The 26,914-nt window shown below is 38.4% G+C and overlaps 1 protein-coding gene and 1 long non-coding RNA gene across 4 annotated transcripts; one reads left to right on the top strand and one right to left on the bottom strand.

Annotated features, from left to right (window-relative positions):
- Positions 1–9,643: 9,643 nt before the first annotated feature.
- On the top strand, positions 9,644–13,380 carry LOC145959006 (uncharacterized). 3 transcript variants are annotated; one of them, XR_014434615.1, is made up of 6 exons: positions 9,644–9,979; positions 10,720–10,766; positions 10,861–10,963; positions 11,069–11,160; positions 11,694–11,741; positions 12,037–13,380. It is a non-coding gene; the product is annotated as an uncharacterized LOC145959006 (long non-coding RNA). The 3 variants fall into 3 exon arrangements; XR_014434614.1 differs by having other exon boundaries at positions 10,861–11,160; positions 12,037–12,345; positions 13,096–13,380; XR_014434613.1 differs by having other exon boundaries at positions 10,861–11,160.
- Positions 13,381–24,184: 10,804 nt separating this feature from the next.
- Positions 24,185–26,056, bottom strand: LOC145958617 (uncharacterized). Its single transcript, XM_083076119.1, has one exon. It carries the CDS (start codon positions 26,054–26,056, stop codon positions 24,185–24,187), a length of 1,872 nt encoding a protein of 623 aa, XP_082932245.1.
- Between the last annotated feature and the right edge of the window lie 858 nt (positions 26,057–26,914).

The raw sequence follows: 26,914 nt of genomic DNA, 5'->3' as shown, positions 1-26,914 counted from the left end.
TTTGCCCTTTTGACAAGCATCACATAGTTTGTCTTTTCCAAACTTGAGTTTAGGTAGACCAACCACTAATTCTTTCGTACCTAATTTATTCAAATGGTCCATATGAATATGTGCAGCTCTCCTATGCCAAAGCCATATGTTTTCTTCTTGAGTTATTAGACACTTAGTGTTTGACATTGTTATAGAGTGTTCTAAGTCAAGCATGTATATATTGTCAATTCTTTTACCAATGAATCTGATTTCTTTACTCTTTTTTATCACATATCAAGAAACATGCATCATCAAATTCAATTTTAAAGCCTTTATCACTCAATTGACTAATACTCAGCAAATTATGTTTCAAGCCATCAACAAGCAAAACATTTTCAATCAATGTTTGAGAGGAGGGATTACCAACATTGCCATGGCCAAGAATTTTTCCCTTATTATTGTCACCATAGGTAACATACCCTTCATTCTTCAATTTCAGATTTGTGAATTTTGAAGGATCCCCAGTCATATGCCTTGAGCAGCCACTATCAAGATACCAAAGTAGATTTTTGGCCCTCAAGCATTCCTACAACAAAAATTCAGAGGAAAAATTTAGGTACCCATGTGGAGGGTCCTTGTAGGTTAGTTCTCAGCCTTTGACTCTTCTCAACCCAAATCATTTCTCCATTTGGAACTCCATATTTCCTAGAATAGCAGTTCCTAATTGTATGGCCTCTTTTGCAGCAATAAAAACAAGTTGTTTGTCTAGAAAAGTTGCTTTTGAATTTTCTAAAATTTTGATTTTTCATAAAAGATTCTTTCTTTGACTTAAATGGCATGCTCATACCTTGGTTAAAACCAAGTCCACTCTTATCAAAAGTGTTTCTTTGTTTTCCCAAAAGAATGTTCAAGTTTTCATTTCCATTAGTGAACCTTGCAAGTGTAGATTTTAAATCAGCATTTTCTTTTTCAAAAATTTTGCAATGTTCACAACCATCTTTTGAGGAGTGAGCTTCACTAAAGTTAAACAGTTTGAAGATTTTCATGCTCATGCTTCAAATCTTCAAGCTCTTGTTCAGCTTCAATTAAAGCATTTTCATACCATTTCAGCTTGTTTTTCAGCTTTGAATTTAAGGCTCCTAATTTAACAGCTTCTTCATGGATTTGTATAAAAGCTTCTTGGAGCTGATCATAATCCGGATTGGATTCAAGGTTAGAGTCGCTTACAATTGTGTCATGGTCAGTTCCAGCCATCAAACACAGGTTGTTCTCCTCACTTTCAGATTCTTCACTTGTTGTGCTTGAGTCATTGTCTTCCCAAGCAATATAGGCCCTTTTTCCTTTTCCCTTTTTCTTAAACTTCTTCTCCTCTCTTTCATCTTGTTGAGTCGTTATTTCTTCAGACTCAGGCCTTTTCGTCTGGTCGTTATTCACCTGCATATTCTCAAAGAAGTTACCTAGCTCTGATATTTCATTATCAGGCTTGTGTTCATCAAATTTAACATGAACGACCTCCTCAATAGTTTTAATTTTGTTTTTGAATACCTTATAGGCTCTTGACCTCTCAGAGTATCCAAGTAGAATACCTTTGTCAATTTTTGAGTCAAATTTTCCTAAATTATCTTTGGTATTCAAAATAAAACATTTGCATCCAAACGGATGAAAATATGATATGTTGGGTGCGCGTCCCTTCCATAATTCATAAGGAGTGTTTTTCAGCAAGTGCCTAATATATATTCTATTTTGAATATATCAGGAAGTATTAACTACTTCTGCCTAGAAATGTTTAGGGGTGGAAAAATCATTTAATATTGGTCTTGCCATTTCTTGTAAAGAGCGATTCTTTCTTTCTACAACCCCATTTTTCTTTGAAGTTCTAGGTGTTGAAAAATTGTTTTATCCCATTTTCTTCACAAAATTCTTGAAATTGTTCATTTTCAAATTCTCCCCCATGATCACTTATAATAGATGCAATTGATGTTCCTTTTTCATTTTGAACTCTTTTACAGAATACATAGAATACCCTAAAGGACTCATCCATGTGAGTTATGAACAATACCCATGTCCATCTAGTGTAATCATCCAAAATGACCAATCCATATCTTTTACCACTTACAAATGATGTTCTAGTGGGACCGAATAGATCTATATGGAGCAGTTCAAGAGGTCTTGAGGTGGAAACGTGATTTTTACTTTGAAATGAACTTTTAACTTGTTCCCTTTTTAATATGCTTCACATACACCGTTCGTCTGATGCACAAGATTTGGTAATCCTCTTACAAGGTTATGCTTTTTCAGCTTTGAGATTAATCTCTGACTTGCATGACCAAGTTTCTTGTGCCAGAACCACTTTCATATGAAACTAGACAATCAACATTCTGATTTTCTAGTTTGTTAAGCATTATTTTATACAGGTTGTTGCATCTGTTAGTTGTAAATAGTATGGATGAATCAGGTTGACTAACAGTACATTTATTTTTGTTGAAGGATACTTCATAACCACTATCACACAATTGACTTATGCTTAGTAGATTATGCGTTAATCCCTTAACATACAAAACATTATCAATGGAAGTAGAATAGTTCATACCTATTTTACCTATCCCCATGATATGTCCTTTTTGTCCTCCTCCAAATGTGACTTGCCCTCCTTTCCTGGACTTGAGGTCTAGGAACATAGACCTTTTGCCCGTCATGTGTTGTGAGCAGCCACTATCGTGGTTCCATGACTGGGCACTTTTTGTTTTTGTTGAACAGATCTACAACAGGCACTATTTCAGTCTTTCGTACCCAAATGGATTTGGGTCCATGAGTGTTAGCACTAGAGGTTTTGGAATCCCTCTTCTTATGCATGTGACTGCATTTGGACGTAAAATGTCCATTCTTTCCATACAAAGACGATGCATATGTTCTTATTTTGATTTTTGATTCAGATTCAACATACCCTAGTCCTGTTCTATCTTTCCCACTCCTGGAGTGTTTTAAAAGATGCTTAAGATTTTTGGTTCCTAGTGTGAATTTTGACAAATATGATTTTAATAAATCGTTTTCTTTCGTAAGTTTGATTACTTCTTCTGAAGTTGAAAGAAGTTTTGCATTTTCATTTTTCAGTAAACGGTTTTCTTTAAGTAATTCCAAAATTCTTTTCTTTTGATCTTTATATGTTGTAGAAATCTTTGCTGAATCTGATAGAAGTTGATTGTATGCATGTTCAAGAATTTTAAGGTCAGATTCAGTTACCTCCTCATGATCAGATTCTGATGATGAGTCTGTGTCTGTCATGAGACAGATGTTTGCTTCTTCGTCTTGTTCCGACGATGTTGTGTCCAGGTCTTCCCAGGTGGCCATCATGGCTTTCTTCTTTTTGTAGGGGATCTACTTCTTCTTCTTCTCTTTTTCTCTCTTTTTCTTTTTTGAGTTCCGGACATTCTATTTTTAATGTCCAGGTTTCTTACATTCATAGCACAATGGCTATGCCTTTTCTTTAGGAGGTCTGCTGTATTTTCTCCATCATATTCCTCCCTTTTTCTTCATCATTAAATGAATCTTTCTTGATAGGAAGGATATTTCATCATCTGTGTTGTAGGTCCCTTCACTGCAGCTTTCATCAAACGTATCATCGATCCATAGGGCTTTTGAGGAGGATGGTGTAGATTTTGTCTTTTGTACATTTAGTGCAATAGACTTTTATTTTCTCCCAGCGTTGTCTTGTTGCAATTCCAACTCATGAACTTTAAGTAGTCCAATGAGTTCCTCCAGAGAGAGCTTTTCCAGATTTTTGGATGCTCTTAGAGCAGTAACTTGTGGTCTCCATTTCCTGGGTAAACTTTGAAGTAATTTTCCAATATGATCAAAGTTATACCTAGAAGGAAACACTAGTACAAAAGAGGTATTCCACGTCAGTTATTTTGAGCTTTTTACGTCAGAAAAAATACCGACATTAATGTGGGAGACGTAAATCTACGTCAGCTTTGTAAAACCGATGTAAATTTACGTCGGACATTACCAAGGTACGACGTAAAAAAGTAGTAAAAAAATTAAGAAAAAACATAATGAGTGCAAGCAGAACGACCCGTTCTTCTTGGAGAACGGCCCGTTCTACTTGGAGAATGGGCCGTTTTGAATGGAGAATGGGTTGTTTTGAATGGAGAACGGGTCGTTCTGCTTCATAGAACAACCGAAAAGAAAAGGCCAACAACCCATACAAGTAGAACAACCAAAAAACTGAATAGAACAGATAGCCACAATAGCAATGCGAAGCAAAAAGGTGTTAACGAAACCCTGATTCATACCTGATGAGCTGCAACAGTGTGCGAATGAGTAACAAAGAGTTCACCCCACTCTGTAAAAGACAAAAAAATGATTCAGTAACAAAAGAGAGGGAGAGGGTTTGTAGAGAAAAAAAATGAAAAGTGATGAAGAATGAATGCGCATGGTGTGCCTCGCACTCTCTTATTCAATTTTGCGTCCTTTTTTTACGTCGGACCTGGTGGGGTCCGACGTAAAATGTCAAATCTACGTCAGACACAACATACATCCGACGTAGATTTGACATTTTACGTCAGACCCTACCAAGTCCGACGTAAAAAAGTTCGCGAAAATTACAAAAATACCACCGCGTCTTTTTTACGTCGGATTTTAGTGTGTCTGACGTTAAAGAGGTGATGTAATTTATTAATTTGCCACTAGTGAAAGTTCATTAACGATGGGTTGGAATCTTCTAAACATAGTCTGTATAGATTCTCTTTCTTCCATCTCAAAAAGTTCATACTTACGGGCCAACAAGCTTATCTTGTTGCGTTTTACCTCTAGGGACCCCTCGCAGGTCTGAGCTAGGGTGTCCCACATCTGTTTGGTTCTTCTAAAGCTATGAACTTCAATGTATTCTTCCTCAGACAGAGCACACATGAGCGCATTGCGTGCTTTGGAGTTCAACATGAATCTTTGCTTTTGCTCTTCAGTCTATTGTGCTCTAGGTTTCTCGTGGCCAGCTTGATATAGCAGAATGTAGTTTCCTTGCTCAACGACGTCCCATATGTCTATATGACATGCATCAAAGAATGAAATCATTCTTTGCTTCTAGTAGTCATATTTTTCTCCTTTGAAGAGGGGTTTTCGGTTTACGGCTTGTCCTTCGTTTTCCATGATCGTTACCCCTGTAGTGTTAGATGCTTAACCCAAGGGGTCAAGCTCTGATACCAACTGAAGTTAGCGGAAATACAAACAGAAGGGGGGGTTGAATGTGTGTGTTCGTGTTTGAAGGAAGATTATTTTTAAAAGTTGTTTCGCAAGGATAAACCCTAGTTGTTTTTTTTTAAATCTTGTTTGAAAAACTTAACCAAATTTTTGTTACTGATTCTTATTTATCAAAGCTGATTTTCCACTTCAAGAGACAAGTTGTGTAAATTTGTTTTTCGTCTGAAGGGTTTTATCGTAAAAAAAAATTATTTTTCACTTTCAATGATCAAATGTATTTTCATCCAATAGTTTGTTGAAAATAAGGTAGATGAAAGACGAAGTAAGTAGTAATGAAAAATAAAAAGAATGCAAAAATGTTTATACTGGTTCACTCAATCTAAGCTACATCCAGTTTCCTTGAACCGAAGGGTTCCACTAATCACAAAGGACTATAAGTGTTCTCAACCACTTCTAGCTCGTCAACTTGATGCTAGTATTCTTAACCACTTCTGGTTCTCCAAGTATTCTTGACCACTCCTGGCTTGTGTAACACCCCAATTTTCAAAAAGGTTATTATTATTATTATTATTATTATTAGATGGTATTTGGTCATTAATTATTTTAATAATTATAGAGGAATATTATTTTGTACGTTTTAAATAATTATTATTTTGGACAATTATTTTGTACGTATTAAATAAGTATTTTTATTAGCATTTTTAAATAAATATTTATATGTTTTAAGAGAAGGTTGATTTTATATGATATTTTGTTATTGAAATTATATTATTATATTTAGGGTCAGAAATATATTATTATTATAGAGAAAAAATATTTTATAATATACATGTATTTATTTTATTTAATTATTTTGAGGAAAATTAGAAGTGGGTTAGAAGTGAAGGAAAATGGGTTGGGTTGACCCAGTCCAATGGATTAACTTTAAGAAAGGAGTCAGGTGGTGTTAACCCTATCTGCCTCATTTGCGTTCTGAAGGGTTAGGGAAAAAAAGAGGAGAAACAAAGAGCTCTAAGGAAGAGTACTCAGGAACGATCTTAGATCACACCAAGACCATTCATCTTCTGCTCATCCAGGTACGGGGGAGATGAGTTTCTTCATATGTGAATATAGGGGTGTTCGGGTAGTGAGGGCAATCCCTAAGTCCCTCTAGGAACTCTATTTAAAATTCTGAACGATTATCTGTGCAATCGATGTTCTAAATTCTTAATTCATTTGGAAGAACTTATTTCTTGAATTGTCTTTGAATTCCATTGGGGCTTTCTTGTTAATTCTTTATCCTTAAATTTGATGACTTGAATTTTATGTGTTAAGAAGAGTTTAGATTTTTTTTTTGTAAAACCAATGGAAACCAATTTTTGAGGCTTGAGATGTGTATGGATTGATTTGGAACGTATAAAGAATATAAATGGAGTTAAACTGAACCAACGGGGTGTAGAAGTAGTGAAAATTGGTAAAAACCTTGTCGGAACTCGTAAAACGCAGGTTTAATTTCACAGAGGGGAGTCTGGGCAGAGATTTGGGCGCTCAGCGCCAGTTTTGGGCGTCGGGCGTCGGGACCCCGGCATACGTTTGTAATTTTGCGATATCTTTCTGTGTAGTTATCCAAATCGAGTGCCGTTTGTTTTGTTAGAAACTAGACATCTGGGGATACCATTTAGACACAAGAATTGTGTAAAAATATTAATATTTGATCAAGTTATGTGAGTTGCAATTTGAGCCTTCCAATCTGTGTGCGAACCACAACATCAATTTTTGTGAGCCCTGAATGGTAACCTAAACGACTTTATTAGGATTTGTGTTCTTCGTGAAAGTTGTAGATATTGATGTTAGGATTCTAATGGAGTTGTGATAACTTAGAAAGGATATGTATATCTCGAGTTATGGTTAAATTATTAACTGAATGTCATAGATATTGTGATGTGTGTGAAGAATTATGTGAAATTTGTGATCTATGATGTTGATAACTTAATGATAGGTACCTAGCATGTGAGGATGATATTGCATGGATTGTTATTGACATGTGATGATGTTATATAATGGAGATGCATTAATTATGAGTTACGTGGGATGCATGAGTTGCATGAGACTTATGAGTTGCATGTGGTGCTTGAGAAGCCAGACGTGGCTATATTGCATTGGACCCTGGGCCCAGAGAGGGGTTGAGACAGGGGGGACCATGACGGGAGGCATTCCATGCGTGGGCCGTTGGGTGTTTAACTGCGCAGCTCACTGGCCACAGAGGGTTTAACGGTGGGTGGATTGCCTTTGCACGGGCCGCTGGGTGTTTAACCGTGCAACATACCGGCCTGGGAGGGTGTGAGAACGGTATGCCCGCATTGGCAACAACTAAGGGAATTGAAGAGGTACGCCCATTGTGCGGAGTGCCAAGTTGAGACTCTTAGGAGAGGAGATGTGTAAGAGCATATAGTGAGCATGTGTATGAAAGCTTGTATGATTGAAAAAAAATGATGTTTGGTAATTATATGAGATGTATTTGTTGTTTATAGTTAATGATGATATTTTGGTGCACGGTGTGGGGTGGGAATTGGGTAGCTCTATGTTCATATATGATGTTATCTATCTCTCACCGTCCTGTTTTTATGTGGTTTTCTTTTAGGTGAAGATGAAGGCACTCATAGTGTTGAGTTCTAAAGGGAAAGGGTTCTGCTCTGATAGGATGTGACATTGGGGCATGAATTTAGGATGCTTTAGTTATGAATTGTTATTTGTCGTTTGAGGAGACTTATTTTTAGGAGTTTTATATTCACCTTATATTTGTAAATTCTGGATCCCTTTCATTTTTCTTTAGAGACCTTGATAATTTTTTTTTAAGAGTGAAACTTTATTATTATTATTATTATTATTATTTCTATTTATTTCAAGACTTGTGAACCTATGAGTTTTTATTAAAATATGTGGACCCTTCTTGATGTTATATTTATTGAATTATTCTTATTGTTGTTACTTATCTATTATGGGGTAGAAGGGTGTCACAGCTTGCTAGCTTCACTTACTAGCGCTAGTATTCTCAACCACTTCTAGTTCACAAGTATTCTTTCTACCAGCCTCTTCAGGCTCTACAACAATTAAGAGTATTGAGTGTGTTTGTAACTCTCACAAAGAGGATAGGGTAATTTCTACACTCACTAAGGTGCGTAACCTTAGTTTTACATGGATAAGTGTCTAAGTGTTTATTTACTCTCATAGAGAGGATGAACAATTAGCAACACTCACTAAGATAAACTATCTTAGTTTTACACAGATATACAGGAAGTGCTTCGAGAAGAAAAATAGTTTATGCACTTTGCTTTCTTTTTCGTCTTGATACTGGCCTTTCTATCGTCTGATGTTTTGTCTAACCAGATTATGCTTGATTATATTTTTAATATAATATTAAATTTTAGTCACTATAGATAAGACATACATCCCTAATTAAAAAAGTTATATTTATTGAAATTTTTTAATAATTAATAATATAAAGGGAAAAGTTCTCCAACATTTTCTTTTTCCCTAAAACTTTCAATTTCTTTCCATTCAAATTTTTTCCCAAAGAAATTAAATATAAATGTAATTATATAATTTTTTTATAAAAATAAATAAATGAATACATAAAATAATAAACTTATTAAAAAAATGTATAAAATTAATACTAGTAATGATTATATTTTGAACATATTATACCAAATACAATTTATGATATTAATTTTATATAAATGCATCATTTTTTAAAATGATATAAAATATAAATTTAAATTTAGTTTACTAGATAAAAATTAATTTATTATTAATAAAAAAATTTATAGTACATATAAAGGGAATAACTTCTTATCTCCAAAATTCTTTTCAATTAATTAATTAATAATATAAAGGGGGAAGTTATGCACCAACTTCTTTTTCTTCAAAACTTTCTCTAACTAAACTAAATATAAATGTAATTATATAAATGTTTTGATAAAAAATAATAAACTAATACATAAAATAATCAATTTATCAAAAAAAATGTATAAAATCAAAACTAATAGTTACTTCATTTTGATCATATTATATCTTATACAATTTTTTATATTAATTTTATATGATTACATCATCTTTTAAAATGATATAAAATATAAAAATAAATTTATTTTACTGGCTAAAAATTAATTTATCATAATATATATATAGAGGGAATAACTTCTTCCTCCAAAATTCTTTTCAATAATTACCTTCCCTCCAAAGCTTTCCTCCAATAATTCTGTCTTAAATATATATATATATAGACACTACAAAAAAGTAGGTAGTTAGTAGGGGTTTTTTTCTTGCAGTTTCAGAAAACTGCCACAAAATATTATAATTCTGGCGGTTATTTTAACCGCTACAAAAAGTTACGTTTTCAACGGTTTAAAACCGCCACAATATTTCGTGGCCAACTTAATTAAAATATTTTTTATTTTATTTTTTAAAAGAATAAAAATCATAAACTTATTCTTAGGCACGTATGCTTCACTTTCTCCTAACTTCTTTCAAAATTCTTCTCTTATTCAATCCTCTTCCACTTCTCGCTTTTAGGGTTTCAATTTCTTTAATAGCGCCCGGTCCTAATCGCTCTGATACTAGCGCCACCAAAGACAACACTGTTCCAAAAGCCTCTCTTCAAATTTTCTCTCATTCTAGACCGCAAATTTCTACTCTGTTTTCTCTTGCAACAAAATGAAAATCGATTATGGTAATTTGTGTAGTCCGATGAGGATTTGGCACTGAAACAGCAATAGAGTTGTGCGTGGAGAGGGTTCAGGATCCCCGACTAGGGATTGCAGAAGGTTGCAATGAGGTAAACCTAGTTGTATGCTCGAATGGAACAAATTTTGATTTGAATGAGGATTTTTAGCTTTCTTTTATATTTAATTTTATGTGTTTGAAATTGGGATGTGTTGTTGTGTTAGTTTGACAAGAAATTCAAACTTATGACTTCAGTTCCTAAGCCGTTGAAATTTCTTTGCCCTCATTATGGCACTCTTAAGGCGTATTACGAAACTACGAGAGAGTCTAATTAGAAGGAATTGTTATTTGTGTTCTATGGTGTTGCTATTTGGTATGAAGATATTGTCTAAATGTTTGTTAGGAAAGTTAGGATTCGTTATAATTATGATAAGATCTAAATTATCCAATGTTGAACAAAATTAAATTTCAGTTTTTTATCCCATATTTTTCCCCTGTTTTATCTGAACTGTTGTAGATTGGTTGACATTTCTTAACCAAACTCGTACCTTTTTATATTCTAGCATTGTATGACTCCATATGAATAAGAGAAAAAAATATCATCTCTTCGCCAAAAATTCCAATTGGTATACGAAAGTTTAAGTGAATTAAAGACCTGTTATTGCTTTCAAGTCTGAATTCAGACCAATTATGGTCCTGTGAAGTCTTTGGCATTTATTTGGTTTGTATTGGAGGTGATACTTTGTCTATTTTATCATTTTTTTTGCTGGCATATACTTTTCTTGTAAAATTTTATCATTTTTTATGGGGATAAAAATCTTCTGGTATTTTTTCAATTTCATTGGACTGCAGGTGCCATTGGGGGCATTGTTGCTTCACTGATTCGTGTTCCAACAGAGGTAAATAAATTCTCTTATTTCTAAGAATGACATTTCCATGGTTGAAAATTGTTTCAATGGACTGGAGAACTTCATAGTTTTTACATGTTCTTAGGTTATCAAGCAACGAATGCAAACTGGGCAGTTTACTTCTGCTTCTGGGGCTGTTCGCTTTATTGCTTCTAAGGAAGGCTTTAAAGGATTTTATGCTATATGAAGTTCACCATCTCCCCTTTTTAATGTTTTTTTGATAAATTTTGTTCCTCTCATGTCTGCAATGATAAGTTAAAATGTTTCTTTGATATTGATCTTTGAAATTACAGGGGTATGGATCTTTTTTGTTGCGGGATTTGCCCTTTGATGCTATTCAGTTTTGCATCTACAAGCAGATTTGAATAAGTTATATATGCTTGCGGTAAATTCCTCAAGTTGTTTCACTATTAAAATTTTGACCCTCCTCTTATATAATGAGTATAAATTATACTAGAAAGAAAGGAACTTTTACAATTCAGTGTGTTTAATTATTAGTTGAGAAATATCCATTTCCGAGATCTTTATGTCTCGAGGAATTAGTCTTTAATTATCAATTGAGAAATATCCTTGGTGCAAACAAAAAAATAAACTTAATATTGTTTATTTGGTAATAAGCTACTTATTTTATTTGAAGTATTTGGCTATTTGCATGATTGAGTAGACAAAACATGCACCTCCAAAATTTCAGACATGGGCACCTGTAACCTAACATATGCTAACCCAAAACCATTTGTTGCTTGTATTTTTTTCCATTCCCATTTATAATTTTTTGAAGGGGAGGAGAAATGGTTAATAATGATTCTTGGAGGTTAAATTGCTGTATTTTAGTTTTCTTTATGTTTGATTTGTTAAGCATTATTGCAAGTCCAACTAAGCCTTTTGTTGAGATGTGACTAATTGCTTTGTTTCTTGTAGGTGCACTAACTGGAGCTATAACTACCCCCTTGATGTCATCAAGACAAGGTTAATGGTTCAACTAAGCTGTGAACTTTCTTTTTTTAATCTTGTTTTTACAAGGTAGCCATCTTTCTCCATACACAAATGCAGAAATGATACCTTCTGTATATGGCTAATCTACAAGCAAATCAATAATAATATTCAGTGTAAATTATCAAGTCATTCATAAGTTCCTATTTTCCTCCTCAAGGGATCTGCAAACCAATATAAGGGAATCGCAGACTGTGTTCAAACAAATCTATGTAAGGAGAGGTAGGCCTTCGGTGACTAACAGGGGATCATAATCTTTTTGACTTTGCAGCTCAAGGAAATTTTAGCAAAGCAAGCTGAATTGGGAGTTGAAGTTGCTGGAATACCATCATACTACCTGAAGAAATCTGAAAATCAAGGTCTTCAGAGGGAAGGGAGAACTTTTATAGTTATTTGAATTAAAATATTCATTTCTAGTAAAACTTGGTCTGTATTTATACATCAAAATCTAGTAGAGTTTTTGTGTCTGTCTGTATGCAGGTCTTTTTATACAACAAAATTAAGGGTATGCTGCATCGTTTGACTATGATAGTTCATATTTATGGATGTAGTTGAGTACTTCATATGTGATGAATTAGAGGTATGTACTCTGTTTATATCTATCCGTTGATTGTGTCGTATTGAAGCTCATAGTGCTTTCTTGGCTAAGGTAATGTGCATTTGAAGGCGTTTAAAATATTTCATGATATAGAATTTGAATAATATTTTGTTTCTTGTTTCTTTTCTACACGCCTAATTTTCTACATGCATGGTCAATGTTTTAAATTCTTGAACCTTGAGTCTTTAATTTTTGCTTAGTTAGTTTTCATTTATACGTTAAAGTCATTGCATTCTTTTTTGGGGCCCCGCTTCCTCAATTTTTTTGTAATGTGTAGGCTAATGTGCTACTTTTAAGCAATTTATATAATTAGTATAATTAGTGATAATTTTAAGCAATAATTTGATAAATACCTAAAATATATAGATTATTATTTCTCAATTTATAATAATAAAAATAATTTTAAATCTATCTTTTAAAATAATAAAAATTCATCGATATAATGTAGAATAAAGTGAGAAAAGTAAAAACAAAATACATTTTTTTACGATTTAAAACTGTGAGAAAGAGGAAAGAAAATTGAAAATAAGGTGACATTTTTAAATAGATGTAAAATTAACATGTAAAAATTGAATGTCTTTTCAATCAAATCATCCCTCCAGTACATTCAGTTGTACACAGAGTAGTTTATGCTGAATCTGTTCTATCAAATAATGGTTCATTTAATTTTCCTTTGTGAATTGTGTTTATTTATATGAAATCCTTACTAGCTCTAATATTATTTTTCCTTAGGTTCCTTCACGTTGTTAGTTCACCGGATTTGATAAATACCATCAGTGGTATCCTGGATGAGATGTCTCAGTTGGAGGATTCAAAGAAATTTCATGTTTCTTTATATGGGAAGGTGATACTCTGTCTTTCAATAAATAAATACCGATATTGTATGTGTGTAGTTTTTGATTAATAGTCGTAGTCGTAGTCACTTCAATCTCCGATATTTGTTGTAAGCGTGGGTTTCTTATGGACAAATGACTGTCATTGTTCTGGAGCATATGATAAGTAAAATTGATTTTGATATTCTCTCTCTCATAGGATGAAATCACTTTGCACTTGATGGAGTTATGTGCGTGTACCATTTCAGTTTTCTCATTTATTTGTGGCGGTTTAAAACCGCCAGAAATGTTGAATCAAGCAAATTTTAGATTGATTTTGTGCGGTTTAAAACCCCCAGAAATAGTAAATCAAGCAACATTAAAATGCATTTTATAGCGTTTTAAAACCGCCACAAAGTGATTGAATTTTTTGGCGCACAAAACCAGCGTTTACAAAATCTACGCCACAAACCGTTTTTGGCGACTGTGGACCCGACGGTTATTAATGACGCTGGTAAAGCCACTTGTGGCGGTTTTTAACCGCCACAAACTGCCAAAATAACCGCCACAAATCACACATTTTTTTGTAGTGAGAGGAGGGTTCAAATGACACCGGTGTAACTTTTACTAAGTGTTACACCGCTCAATAACTTTATATTAAATATGAATTTTGAAAATTCAACCGTTAGATTGAAAGTTCATATCTCTTAGATCATATATATCAAATTTTGTTAAATTTGAACAACAACTTCAAGGTAATCAAAGTGTTAATATTTTAGTATATATTGAAATATATATATATTCCGTCAATTTTGTTTTACGAAAATGAAGTATCAAATCATCTTAGATTAATATAAAATTTAATATATATGATCTAAGAGATATGACTTCCAATCTAACGGTTGGATTTTCAAAATTCATATTTAATATAAAAGTTATTGAGCGGTGTAACACTTAGTAAAAGTTACACCGGTGTCATTTGAACCCTCCTCATATATATATTATCAAATAAACCGTTACATCTATAATCTTTAACATATATTAAGATGATAGTTGATTTCGTGTATATATTTTTTAGATAATTTTATTTTTTAATTTTTAAATAATAAAAAATAATATTAAAAATTAACTACCTCCATAAGCATAAAATTTGAATTTAAGATCTTGAAATTTGAAGATCAAGTGTAATACCAATTAATCTAATAAATATTAATATTTTTTAAACATCTTTATTAAATAAAATATAGAAACACAAAATATCTAGACAACACTAATATTTATAAAGGAAATAAATTATGCACAAAATAATATAAAGAGAGCAATTTCTACAATATATATTTTTCCTACAAAACTTATTTATATACAAATGTTATTATAAAATAAGTTCATACTGAGTAATTATTAAAATTAAACAAGAATTTAAAAACATTAAATCTATTAGAAAATGAACCAAACAAATTAATAAAATATATTAATTAATAGCTATTAAGTTCAAATAAATTAATAGTAATAATTGCTAATAAGTACTACATTTATATTTCATCAATTAATAGTTATTGATATCTTTTTTGTACATATAATTGTTGATGAAGATAATATTAATTACTAACAATACTATATTTAAAATTTAAATAAAAATTCTGTCAAAAAATTTAAATAAAATATAAATTATGAAATTATTAATAAAATTATATTAATAAGTAAATAGAATTGCAATATATATTCTATGTTATATATTATAAAATTTAATAATTTTATGATCACTAATTATTATTAGATTTCCGTTTCAATATTTACTATTAATTCTAAATTTGTAATATAATACTTCATACATGTTATAATTAATATTTATTTTAATTAATACAAATAATATAAAAAATAACTTCTATTATATATATTTTACTCTAAATTTTTTTATATATAAATTTTATTTAAAATTTAATATTAAAAATTATTAAAATAAAAAACTATCTGAATATATAAAATGTATCGACAAATGAATTAAATAAATTATTAAAACATATTAATTAATAACTAATATATTTAAAATTAAAATTAAAATAATGATAATTATTATTACATTTAATTTTCATTAATTAATAATTATTGATACTGTTCCGGCCAAGGGGTGGACTAGGGTTTTTTCCTAGGTCGTGCCTCAAAGCCAGAGCATTCAAAAGTGTGTTCTGCCTTCTCAACTCTAGGGTTTTGGGTTTTATGGTGAGTTGTTCGTGGGCCTCTTGGACCCCGAGGATCAAGGGATTTTCCTAACCGTTCTTATTGTCGATGCGAGATTAGCGGGAACGAACTTAGTCGGGATCCGACCGACAGGGCCTATACCGAAAGTCCAGCGAGGTACATGCCGAGTGGTTCCCTGGTAGGCAAGAGGAATCGAGCTCACCTATTCGGTCTATTACCGAATAGGCTTTTACTGAGCCCTAAATCGGGTTAATACCGAGTAGGAGATCATGGTCACCTTATTTCCGAGTGCCCATAAGGTGAGAGGTTTTAGGGCCTGGTTAACAAATCGGGTAATTTCCGAGTATAGGGCTGTTGACGTCCTATCACCGTTAAGGAGATCAGATCGGCCCATGACCGAGACGGTACACTTGCCTTCCAGCCTTGAGCCTGTGAGGCGTGGAGGCTAAACCGAGTGTTCCCCTTAACGACATCGGTCATGGTCCGAGAATATCATATCGGCCCACGACCGAGACGGTACACTTGCCTTCCAGCCTTGAGCCCATGAGGCGTGGAGGCTAAACCGAGTGTTCCCCTTAACGACATCGGTCATGGTCCGAGAATATCATATCGGCCCACGACCGAGACGGTACACTTGCCTTCCAGCCTTGAGCCCATGAGGCGTGGAGGCTAAAGGCCTGACGTACTGGCTGTGTATTTGCCGAGTGGAAAACCAGGTCGGATAGCGACCTGGGCGGTACACTGCGATACTCCAACTCGTCACGTGAAACCGCAATTTCCCAAAACCTGAAAGGGGGTGTCTATTCACCTTACTTGAAAAAAGGACATGTATTTATTGCAAAATCGGCGTTGCAGGGGTGCGAATAATGACTGTGCCACGTGGCCAAACGTGTTGCTAAAGTTAATGGTATGCACCCCCCCTTTTTTTTTTGTCCCTTGGGTTAAGGGTGTAACGTTCCACACGCGCTGCGACCCTTGAGTTTCCCAACTCCATGCGCGACCTTTGGATAATATACGCGCCGCGACCCTTGGGTTTCCCAACTCCACACGCGACCTTTGGACTCTTATAAATAGGGTGGCCTCCCATTTTTGTCATTCCTTTTGCCTTTCTTTCTACCTGCGGCCTTTCTTTCTACCTGCGTTCTCTTCTCCGGTGAGGACCTCTGCTCCATTTGAGAACTACGGTGGTGCGCGGTGGTGTACGGCGTGTTGGTGACATTTGTTGAGTGAGAAAGGGTCGTTTTTGTGTCTTTAGGTACGCCTATCTAATCCCCCTTTGGCCTTTCTTGATTACAGAGAACCTTTTAGTTCCCCCCTTGTAGTTCAAGTTTGTTTATACCATGGAGGATATAAGTTATGGAGACGCGTATAAGTGGGTTAAGGATGATGTGCTTCGTTGCGCATCTTTAATGAATTCGTGGGCTGAAATGGATAGTTTTTGTAGGGAGCATGTGGTATGTATTGAGGGTGATAATGTGCTTGTTTGTGAGCCTTGTGTGGATGGGGAGCCTGTGTGTATTAAGGGTGACGGTATTGTGCCTTTTACGTTTTGCTATACGACTCTAATTTCTAAGCTTAGGGTTAGGTGGCCACTTTCCGATTTCCAAAAAGGGGTCCTGAGCGCCTTGAATGTGGCACCTACTCAATTACACCCTAATAGTTGGGCGTTCATCCGAGCTTTTGAGGTTTTGTGTGGGGGTCTCGGGCTAATCCCGACTGTAGGAAAGTTTTTTTACTTTTTTGAGAGTCGTATCAATAAACGCAGTGGCTGGGTATTCGTCCATGGGGTGACGGGTCGGGGAATTTTAACACTTTTTCAGTCGTCCTATAAGGACTTCAAGAAATCCTATTTCCGAGTTCGTTGTACGCCTGGCAACGAGGGCTTACTTAAAGGGTATCCCTTGTATTGGAACGAGAAGACTAAGCCCTGTGGTGGGCTAAGTCCTGACAAGGTTCCTGAGAAGGACCAACAGGATGTTAGGAAACTTGAGGAATTGAAAACGGTTTTCAACACTGCCAAACTCTTAGATTTAGAAAGTAGGCCCCATGAACTGAGAATATATATAGGTAATCGGTTTCTCGCCGATCGCCCCTTTTGTACCTTATTGTTTCTTTGTGATGCTTTATTTTTCGTTATAACCTAATGTTTACTTGGTCCTCGTGCAGATAGGATGGCGAGTATGAGCAATCGGGAATTGGCCAAGCTCTGGAAACAGCAACAAGCTTCCCAAGTTGCTAGGGTCGGGGAATCGGCGACCGAGAAGGTTGTGGATACTGAAAAACCTGTGACTGCGGCGAGGGGTGTTGGCGAATCCTCACACAAGCGTCGGCGCGAGGGCGAGAAGTCCGTGTCGGTGGTGAACCTGGAGACAGTGGTAGCCACCGAGATTGATAAGGGCGATACCGAGGTCCAATCCGTCGAGAGGACTATTAGTGCTTGCCTCGGCGAAAATTGGGATCCAGTGGATCATGGTCACGAGCGTAGTGGCGTGGCCTCTTTCTGGGATGAAAAGTTTAATCACAGCGCCCATATTCGCGGAACGGATCTGCTTGAGGGAGACCGCGGCGACTTAGAAAAGATGAGTGCTTTCTCAATTGCAAAGGGAATTGAGTCCCTAACCAACCGTCTTTCGGTTCTCTCACTCGTCAATGAAGACAAAATTCGGGGGCTAGTGAGGGACTCCAAGGTGCAGGGAAAAAAACTCTCTTCCCTGGAGGACAGCTTGAGTAAAAGCAGGGCCGACCTCAAGTGGATATCCAACGAACGAGACAAACTGCTGGAAGGTCGTCGTGCTTTTGAGGAAGAGAAGAAAGCTTGGGCTGCCGAGAAAGTGGTGTTGGAGAAAGAGCTGGACGAGGCGCGCCTGTCTCGGGATAAGTCGATTGATGCGGCTAGCGCCCTCGAGAATGATTTGTCCGTGATGAAAGTTGAAGCGGAGAAGCTTCAGAACGACCTTCAAGCGGCCAAGATGGACTCTCTGAAGAAGTTCGTTGAAGGGTTTGACGCCGCCACAAGTCAAGTGAAGTTTCTCCATGCCGACATAGACCTTAGTGGGCTCGGCTACTTGAAGGAAATTGTGGATGGGGAACTAATTGATCCCCCAGAAGATGATTGAACCTGCTTTACATTAGCCCTTTTTCGTAGAATTATGCGTGCCTTTAATATTCTAAATTTTCTTTGTATTGAATTTTGATGTTTTGGATGTGTGATACTTTTCTTGTGTCTTAACGACTATAAAATGTTCTAAGTTGGGCCAATATGTCTTCATTCAAATTCCGAGTGCTTGAGTGGTATGTAAAATGCTCTAAGTTAAAGAATTATTTTCCAAGCGTATTCAGCAAAATTCTGAGTTTAAAATTGAACTAGAAAATTTCCAAGTTTAATGGACATTTTTCAAGCGTATTCGTCCAAACTCCGAGCTTTCTAAGTTTAAAATCAAAAGTGATCGTTCCTAATCCGATTGGAATTAACTTAAAACTTTTCTAAAACCCAAACTTCAGTTAAATAATAGACATTGTTCCAAAGGCAATGAGAATTAGATTTTCCATGTGCATAATTTCTGATTTGAATAGTGGCCGAAATGCCAACTTGAAATAACGTGGAAATTTTTGTTTAAATGAAACTTGGCCACGCGGTCGGCCCGAGGCCGATTCATAATAATTGAAAACTTGTCCAAGTCAAAATGAATTTTAACAAAATGGTCGCCCAAATACCCACTTAAACGACACCTAGTACAAGCGGTTTAAACTCCGACTCTAGCAACACTTAGAAAAAAACTTTCTAAGTTAATAAAGAAGTTTTGAGTCGTTTAAATTCTGACCCACATAACGCTTAGAAAGATTTCTAAGTTAAACATGAGACTTTATGAGTACAAATCGGTTATATTCCGACTCAAGCAACTATTAGAAAAAAAATTTCTAAGTTAATAATGAAGTTTTGAGTCGTTTAAATTCCGACCCACATAACGCTTAGAAAGATTTCTAAGTTAAACATGAGACTTTATGAGTACAAATCGGTTATATTCCGACTCAAGCAACTATTAGAAAAAAATTTCTAAGTTAATAATGAAGTTTTGAGTCGTATAAATTCCGATCCACATAACGCTTAGAAAGATTTCTGAGTTAAACATGAGACTTTATGAGTAAAAATCGGTTATATTCCGACTCAAGCAACTATTAGAAAAAAATTTCTAAGTTAATAATGAAGTTTTGAGTCGTTTAAATTCCGACCCACATAACGCTTAGAAAGATTTCTAAGTTAAACATGAGACTTTATGAGTACAAATCGGTTATATTCCGACTCAAGCAACTATTAGAAAAAAATTTCTAAGTTAATAATGAAGCCTCGTGGATCCAGTCGGGAATTTACCGACTACGATAAGATGCAATTGTTCCATGTAAATGAAACCTCGAGGAGTAAGTCGGTCAGTTCCCGATGTCTACAAGTAAGGAAATTTTTCTAAAATGAAATCTCGTTTAACCAGTCGGGAATTTACCGACTACGATAAGTAATGCGATTGTTCCATGTAAATGAAACCTCGTGGAGTCGGTCGGTCAAATCCCGATGTATACAAGTAAGGAAATTTTTCTAAAATGAAATCTCGTGGAACCAGTCGGGAATTTACCGACTACGATAAGTAATGCAATTGTTCCATGTAAATGAAACCTCGTGGAGTCAGTCGGTCAAGAACATCACTTTGTTTGGCCTTCAAGTTGTTTATACTCCACGAGTTTTAAGAGTTATTTATACTCGCCCAGCCGGACCATCGCCGACAATCACGAGTTTTAAGAGTTATTTATACTCGCCCAGTCGGACTTTCGCCGACAATCACGAGTTTTAAGAGTTATTTATACTCGCCCAGCCGGACCATCGCCGACAATCACGAGTTTTAAGAGTTATTTATACTCGCCCAGTCGGACTTTCGCCGACAATCACGAGTTTTAAGAGTTGTTTATACTCGCCCAGCCGGACCATCGCCGACAATCACGAGTTTTAAGAGTTATTTATACTCGCCCAGCCGGACCATCGCCGACAATCACGAGTTTTAAGAGTTATTTATACTCGCCCAGTCGGACTTTCGCCGACAATCACGAGTTTTAAGAGTTATTTATACTCGCCCAGCCGGACCTTCGCCGACAATCACGAGTTTTAAGAGTTATTTATACTCGCCCAGCCGGACCTTCGCCGACAATCACGAGTTTTAAGAGTTATTTATACTCGCCCAGCCGGACCTTCGCCGACAATCACGAGTTTTAAGAGTTATTTATACTCGCCCAGTCGGACTTTCGCCGACAATCACGAGTTTTAAGAGTTGTTTATACTCGCCCAGCCGAACCATCGCCGACAATCACGAGTTTTAACTTCAAAATAGCAAATGTTAAAAGTCATGAAAATGATGAGTGAGAAGACATATTTATTAAGGATTGAGATGTGGTGCCTCGTTAAAAACCTTCTCAGCAAAAACCCCTCACATTTTTACGGGGACAAAATACTGAGTTAGGAAAAGAGTGCACCCAATACAAAGAGATCAGCTATAATAAAAACGTAAATTCGCCGCGTTCCATGTCCTCGGTATTATTCCTCCGTCCAAGGTCCTCAGTCGGTACGCTCCTTTGCCGACAACATCATCAACTTTGTAAGGACCGACCCACTTAGCTGATAGCTTGTTCCTCATTTGCGCCGCCTGAGCGCGCTTCAAAACGAGATCTCCCACCACAAACTCTCTCGGAACAACCTTCGTGTTGTACTTGAAAGCTGCTCTTCTATGGGCTGCCACTTGATTTATCCTTGCTTTTTCTCTTGTCTCAGCAATCAGGTCCAAATCAACTCGCCTTCCCTGGTCGGATTCTTCTTCCGAAAAGACCGTAGTACGTATCGAAGGTTCCGCAACTTCGATCGGTATCATGGCGTCCGTCCCGTACACTAAGTTGAAAGGGGTATCCTGGGTCGAGGAATGTACTGTTGTGTGGTACGACCATAGTACCCGGGGAAGCTCGTCCGCCCAAGAAGCGCCTGAGTCTTGGACACGCTTTTTTAGCCCTGCTAGAATTATCTTGTTAGCCGACTCCGCCTGACCATTAGATTGGGGATGCTCAACAGAGGTGAACGTCATTCGGATTCCAATCCCCCGGCAGAACTCGCGAACTTTCGAACTTGCAAATTGCGTTCCGTTATCCGATACCAGCACCTGAGGAACACCGTATCTGCATACAACATTTTTCCACAAGAACGTCTTTACCTTCTCTGCCGAAATGGTCGCTACCGGCTCCGCTTCGATCCACTTGCTGAAATAATCCACGGCCACTATCAAGAATTTTAACTGTCTCACGGCTATCGGGAACGGACCGAGGATGTCGATGCCCCATTTGTTGAATGGCCAGGGAGACAAAATTGAGTGAAGTCGTTCAGCCGGGGAGTGACGCAAGGTTGCGTGCCTTTGACATCCATCACATTTCTGAACCCAGTTGACACAGTCATTTCTCAGACTCGGCCAGAAATAGCCTGCCCTCGCCACTTTGTACACCAATGCTCGTCCTCCAATGTGACTCCCACACATTCCACCATGTATCTCGTCCATCACCCGTTGTGCTTGCGACATAGTCAAACACTTTAACAGGGGAGAGCTGAATCCTCTTCGGTACAGTCTTTCGTTCATGACCACGAACCTGGCCGACTCCCTCTGTATCAGCGAAGCCTCTTTCTTGTCCTCTGGCAATTCTCCCCGAGTTAGGTATGCAATGTACGGTCCCATCCACGAATCGAGGTCTTCTTGGACGAATAGAACACTCCCCTGAGGCTCATTAATACTGGGTTGTGCTAAGGTTTCCTGGATGACCGATCGAGTGGCTCCCGGCTTCTTCGTGCTAGCTAGCTTGGAAAGGAGATCGGCTCTCGAGTTCTGCTCTCGGGGAACGTGGTTAAGCGTGAACTCTCGGAAATTCTCCGATAGAAACTTAACTTTTTCCAGGTACTTAGCTAGTTGAGGGTCCTTCGCTTGGAAAGTGCCTGCTACTTGCCCCGTGATCAATTGAGAGTCGCTTCGTGCTGACAAAATTGTCGCCCCCATTTCCTTTGCCAATGCCATACCAGCCAACAATGCCTCATACTCGGCCTGATTGTTACTTGCTCGGAATTCAAAACGCAGCGACTGCTCCAACAAAATTCCTCCCGGTCCTTCCAGGACGATTCCTGCTCCACTTCCCCCGAGATTTGATGCCCCATCTACTGACAAGATCCACTGCATTTCTCCGATCTCTCCCTCCTCGGCGGGCGCGGTCAACTCCATCACAAAATCGACTAGCGCTTGAGCTTTGATTGCTCCTCTCGGCTCATACTTAATTGAATGCTCCGATAGTTCTATAGACCACTTCATCATTCTTCCCGCTAGGTCTGGCTTCTGTAGCACTTGTCTAATCGGATGGTCCGTACGCACAATCACTTCGTAGCTCTGGAAGTAGTGCCTTAACTTCCGCGCAGTCACCAATATCGCAAGTGCTAATTTCTCAATCTTTTGATACCTCGTTTCTGCTCCTTGTAGGACTCGACTCACGAAGTATACCGGTACCTGGGTGCCTTCCTGCTCTTGGACCAACACTGCACTGACTGCTCGGTCGGATGCCGATATGTAAACCAACAAGGGAAGATTCAGTTTCGGCTTCGTCAGTATCGGCGGCGATGCTAGCGACCTCTTGAGTTCTAAGAAGGCTTCCTCACATTCGTTTGCCCAGACAAATCGGTCGTTCTTCTTTAAGCATTGGAAAAGCGGCAACGCCTTATCGGCTGACTTGGAAAGGAAACGTGATAAGGAAGCCATCCTTCCCGTGAGCTGCTGCACCTCCTTTATCGTGGAAGGACTCCTCATGTTAATGATCGCCGAGCATTTGTCAGGATTTGCCTCGATGCCGCGATGGGTTAGCAAAAAACCCAGGAATTTTCCCGCTTGGACTCCAAAGGAACATTTCTCGGGGTTCAACTTAAGCTGGTATTTTCCTATGGTATCGAACAATTCCCTCAGGTCGTCTATATGTCGGTCCATACTCATTGACCTTACCACCATGTCGTCCACGTAGGCCTCCACGTTCTTACCCAACTGATCCACCAGCACTTTGTCCATCAGACGTTGATACGTTGCCCCTGCATTTTTCAATCCAAAAGGCATTACCTTATAGCAATAGTTGGCCTGGTCAGCAATGAACGCGGTTTTATCCTCGTCGGCTGTGTGCATTCGAATCTGATTGTAACCAGAATACGCATCCATAAAACTTAGCAGCTCGTATCCCGACGCACCATCGACAAGGCAATCTATATTCGGTAGGGGGTATGAATCCTTCGGGCATGCCTTGTTTAGATCGGTGAAATCTGTGCACATTCTCCATTTTCCGCTGCTTTTTCGTACCATCACAACATTTGCAAGCCAAGTCGGGTATTGTATTTCACGGACGAAACCTGCTGTTAGCAACTTGTCGGTTTCTTCAGCAATGGCTTTGCGCTTGTCCTCACCAAACTTCCTCCTCTTTTGGATGACGGGTTTTGCGCGTGGATCGATGGCTAGCTTGTGGCACATGAAATCGGGGTCCACTCCTGGCATATCTCTGACGTGCCACGCGAATGCTGACATGTTCGCCCTTAACACTTCAACCAATTTCTCGGAATCCTCCTGACTGAGGGATGTACCAACCTTCACCTTCTTTCCCTCCATCAACGTCACCTCCTTGATGTCTTCCGCAGGGGCTGGTCGGCGATCAAAATGGCTCACTCTGGGGTCTAGGTCGATGGAGTGGACCTCCTGCTCCACCTGTGCCGTATACAGTCATCTTCGTGCTTTCAAACTGTCGCCATAGCATTTCCGAGCCACTTCCTGGTCCACTCGGAGAGTGCCCACAGTACCATTCGGCAACGGATACTTCACCTTCAGGTGGGAAGTAGACACCACCGCTCCTAGCTTGTTCAGGGTCGGCCTGCCGATCAATATACTATAGGATGACTGCGCGTTGACCACCAGATACCGAACAACCACCGTCTTCATCTGAGCGCCCTGGCCAAAGGTTGTTTCCAGGTCGGCATATCCCCTTGCAATGACCTGGTCTCCTGCAAAACCCACTAAAGTTCCTGCATAAGGGATTAGTCGTTCGCTAGGTATCTTCATCCCCTCGAAAGTTTCCCAAAATAAAATGTCAGCGGAGCTTCCCTGGTCAATCAATACACGCTTCACGTTGTACCCCATGACAATCGCCGATACGACAATGGGGTCGTCCTCATGAGGGGCCACTCCCTCATAATCTGAGTCCGAGAACGAAATTACTAGCTGAGTAGGTCGCCGGAATTCCGATAAGGTGAGCACTGACCGAGTGTACCTTTTTCGTGCAGAAGAGGTAATTCCCCCGCCCGCGAAGCCCCCCGCTACAGTGTTGAAATCCCCATGGATTGGTTGCTGATGGGCTTCCGACGGTTTTGCTGGCATGCCTCCAGGAGGAGTTCTCTCTTTACGCCTATCCCTCCCGGCGTCGTCTTGAGTACGCCTGGGTCGCCTATCCGACGAGCTTCCCTCCTGCTTTTTCGCTACGAACTCCTTCAGTCGTCCCTCCTTGATCAACCGTTCTATCTGCCTTCCCAGGACGAAACAATTTTCAGTTGTGTGTCCGTGAGTCCTGTGAAACTCACACCACGCGGTTTTGAAAGGGCCCAACTGACGCTCCGTCACCGCTGGGAACTCAAACAACGAGGCACTATTAACATTGTGGAGTATCTGTCTCCTGGGAACAGTGAGTGGAGTGAACTTCTCTTCTTCATCGCCCCGCATCCACTCGCCTCTTGACCGACCTCCATGGTCGGCCTGTCGGTAATTGCCCTCCTTCGCACTGTACCGGCCGCCCCGCTTATTCCAGTCTGACCGAGGACGGAGATATTTGTTTCCCTCTTTATTGCTGTCTCCTGCTTCTCGGTTCTCAGCCGCCCTTTTAACAATCTGGTTTTCCTCCGTCTTGATGTGGCTCAAAGCAAAAGCCCTTACCTCCGACATCGTTTGACAGTTCGCTCTTTCGAGTGCAATGTCGAAAGCCCCAGACCTCAGACCTTTTTGGAATGCGATAACCGCCATCTTCTCGTCCAATGATGTTATCCTCAAAGCGACCTCATTAAATCTTTGCAGGAAATCTTTCAGAGATTCCTCGCGTTGCTGTTTGAGGTCGAACAAATCCGATGTGATCGGCGGCTTCTTTTTGTTAGCAGCGAATTGCGCCATGAAGAGCCGGCTGAAAACATCAAAATCGGTGATCGCCCTGTCCGGGAGACCGTTAAACCAGTCGAGCGCCGCCTTCTTGAGAGTGCCCATGAACAACTTGCAACGGACTTCCATGCTCCCTCCACAGATTAACATTTGAGCCCGGAAGTCTGTCAAGTGCTGACTGGGATCTTGCGTTCCATCGAAAGGCTCGATCTGCGGTATCCGATGATCCCTAGGGATCACCTCGGCCTCTATGGCCTCCGAAAATGGTCGAAAGTCCTTAGGGACCTCCAACATGACGTCCTCCTCAACAGTCCTAGTACTAGCCGCGACTCTGGCCTGCAACTCGTCAGCTCTTCTCCTTATCTCCTCATTTTCGCGTTGAATGGCCTCCTCTCTCTCCCTGGATCGTGCATTGTCCTCCCTTAAACCATTGATCATGGCCATCATCTCCTCCATGGTAGGGGGTTGCGAGTTGTTGTTGTTGTTGCCGCCTCTCGCCATGGTAAAGTGCAGGTCTTTCTGTATGACTTGGGGCGTAGGAAGAGTTTCACCGTAGCCCCACGGTGGGCGCCAAAATGTTCCGGCCAAGGGGTGGACTAGGGTTTTTTCCTAGGTCGTGCCTCAAAGCCAGAGCATTCAAAAGTGTGTTCTGCCTTCTCAACTCTAGGGTTTTGGGTTTTATGGTGAGTTGTTCGTGGGCCTCTTGGACCCCGAGGATCAAGGGATTTTCCTAACCGTTCTTATTGTCGATGCGAGATTAGCGGGAACGAACTTAGTCGGGATCCGACCGACAGGGCCTATACCGAAAGTCCAGCGAGGTACATGCCGAGTGGTTCCCTGGTAGGCAAGAGGAATCGAGCTCACCTATTCGGTCTATTACCGAATAGGCTTTTACTGAGCCCTAAATCGGGTTAATACCGAGTAGGAGATCATGGTCACCTTATTTCCGAGTGCCCATAAGGTGAGAGGTTTTAGGGCCTGGTTAACAAATCGGGTAATTTCCGAGTATAGGGCTGTTGACGTCCTATCACCGTTAAGGAGATCAGATCGGCCCATGACCGAGACGGTACAGATACTAATAATATTAATTTAATAATTATCAGTATTACTATTTTTAGCATTCAAATAAAAATAAATTATAAAATTATTAATAAATCTATATTAAGAAATTAATTATTATGATTTAAATATATTAATATATTAAAAAATATATAAATATATGGATAAAATTAAAAGAATATATATATATATATTAATATTTTTTATAATGTAAATCATCACTAATAATTATTAGATTTTTGTTCTAATATTATA

This window comes from Cajanus cajan, chromosome 6 (genome assembly GCF_000230855.2).
Source record: "Cajanus cajan strain Asha chromosome 6, NIPB_CcT2T_4, whole genome shotgun sequence".
Classification (NCBI taxonomy): domain Eukaryota; kingdom Viridiplantae; phylum Streptophyta; class Magnoliopsida; order Fabales; family Fabaceae; genus Cajanus; species Cajanus cajan.
Note: the sequence above shows the minus strand (reverse complement) of the source record. Positions and strands in the feature narration are given on the sequence as shown.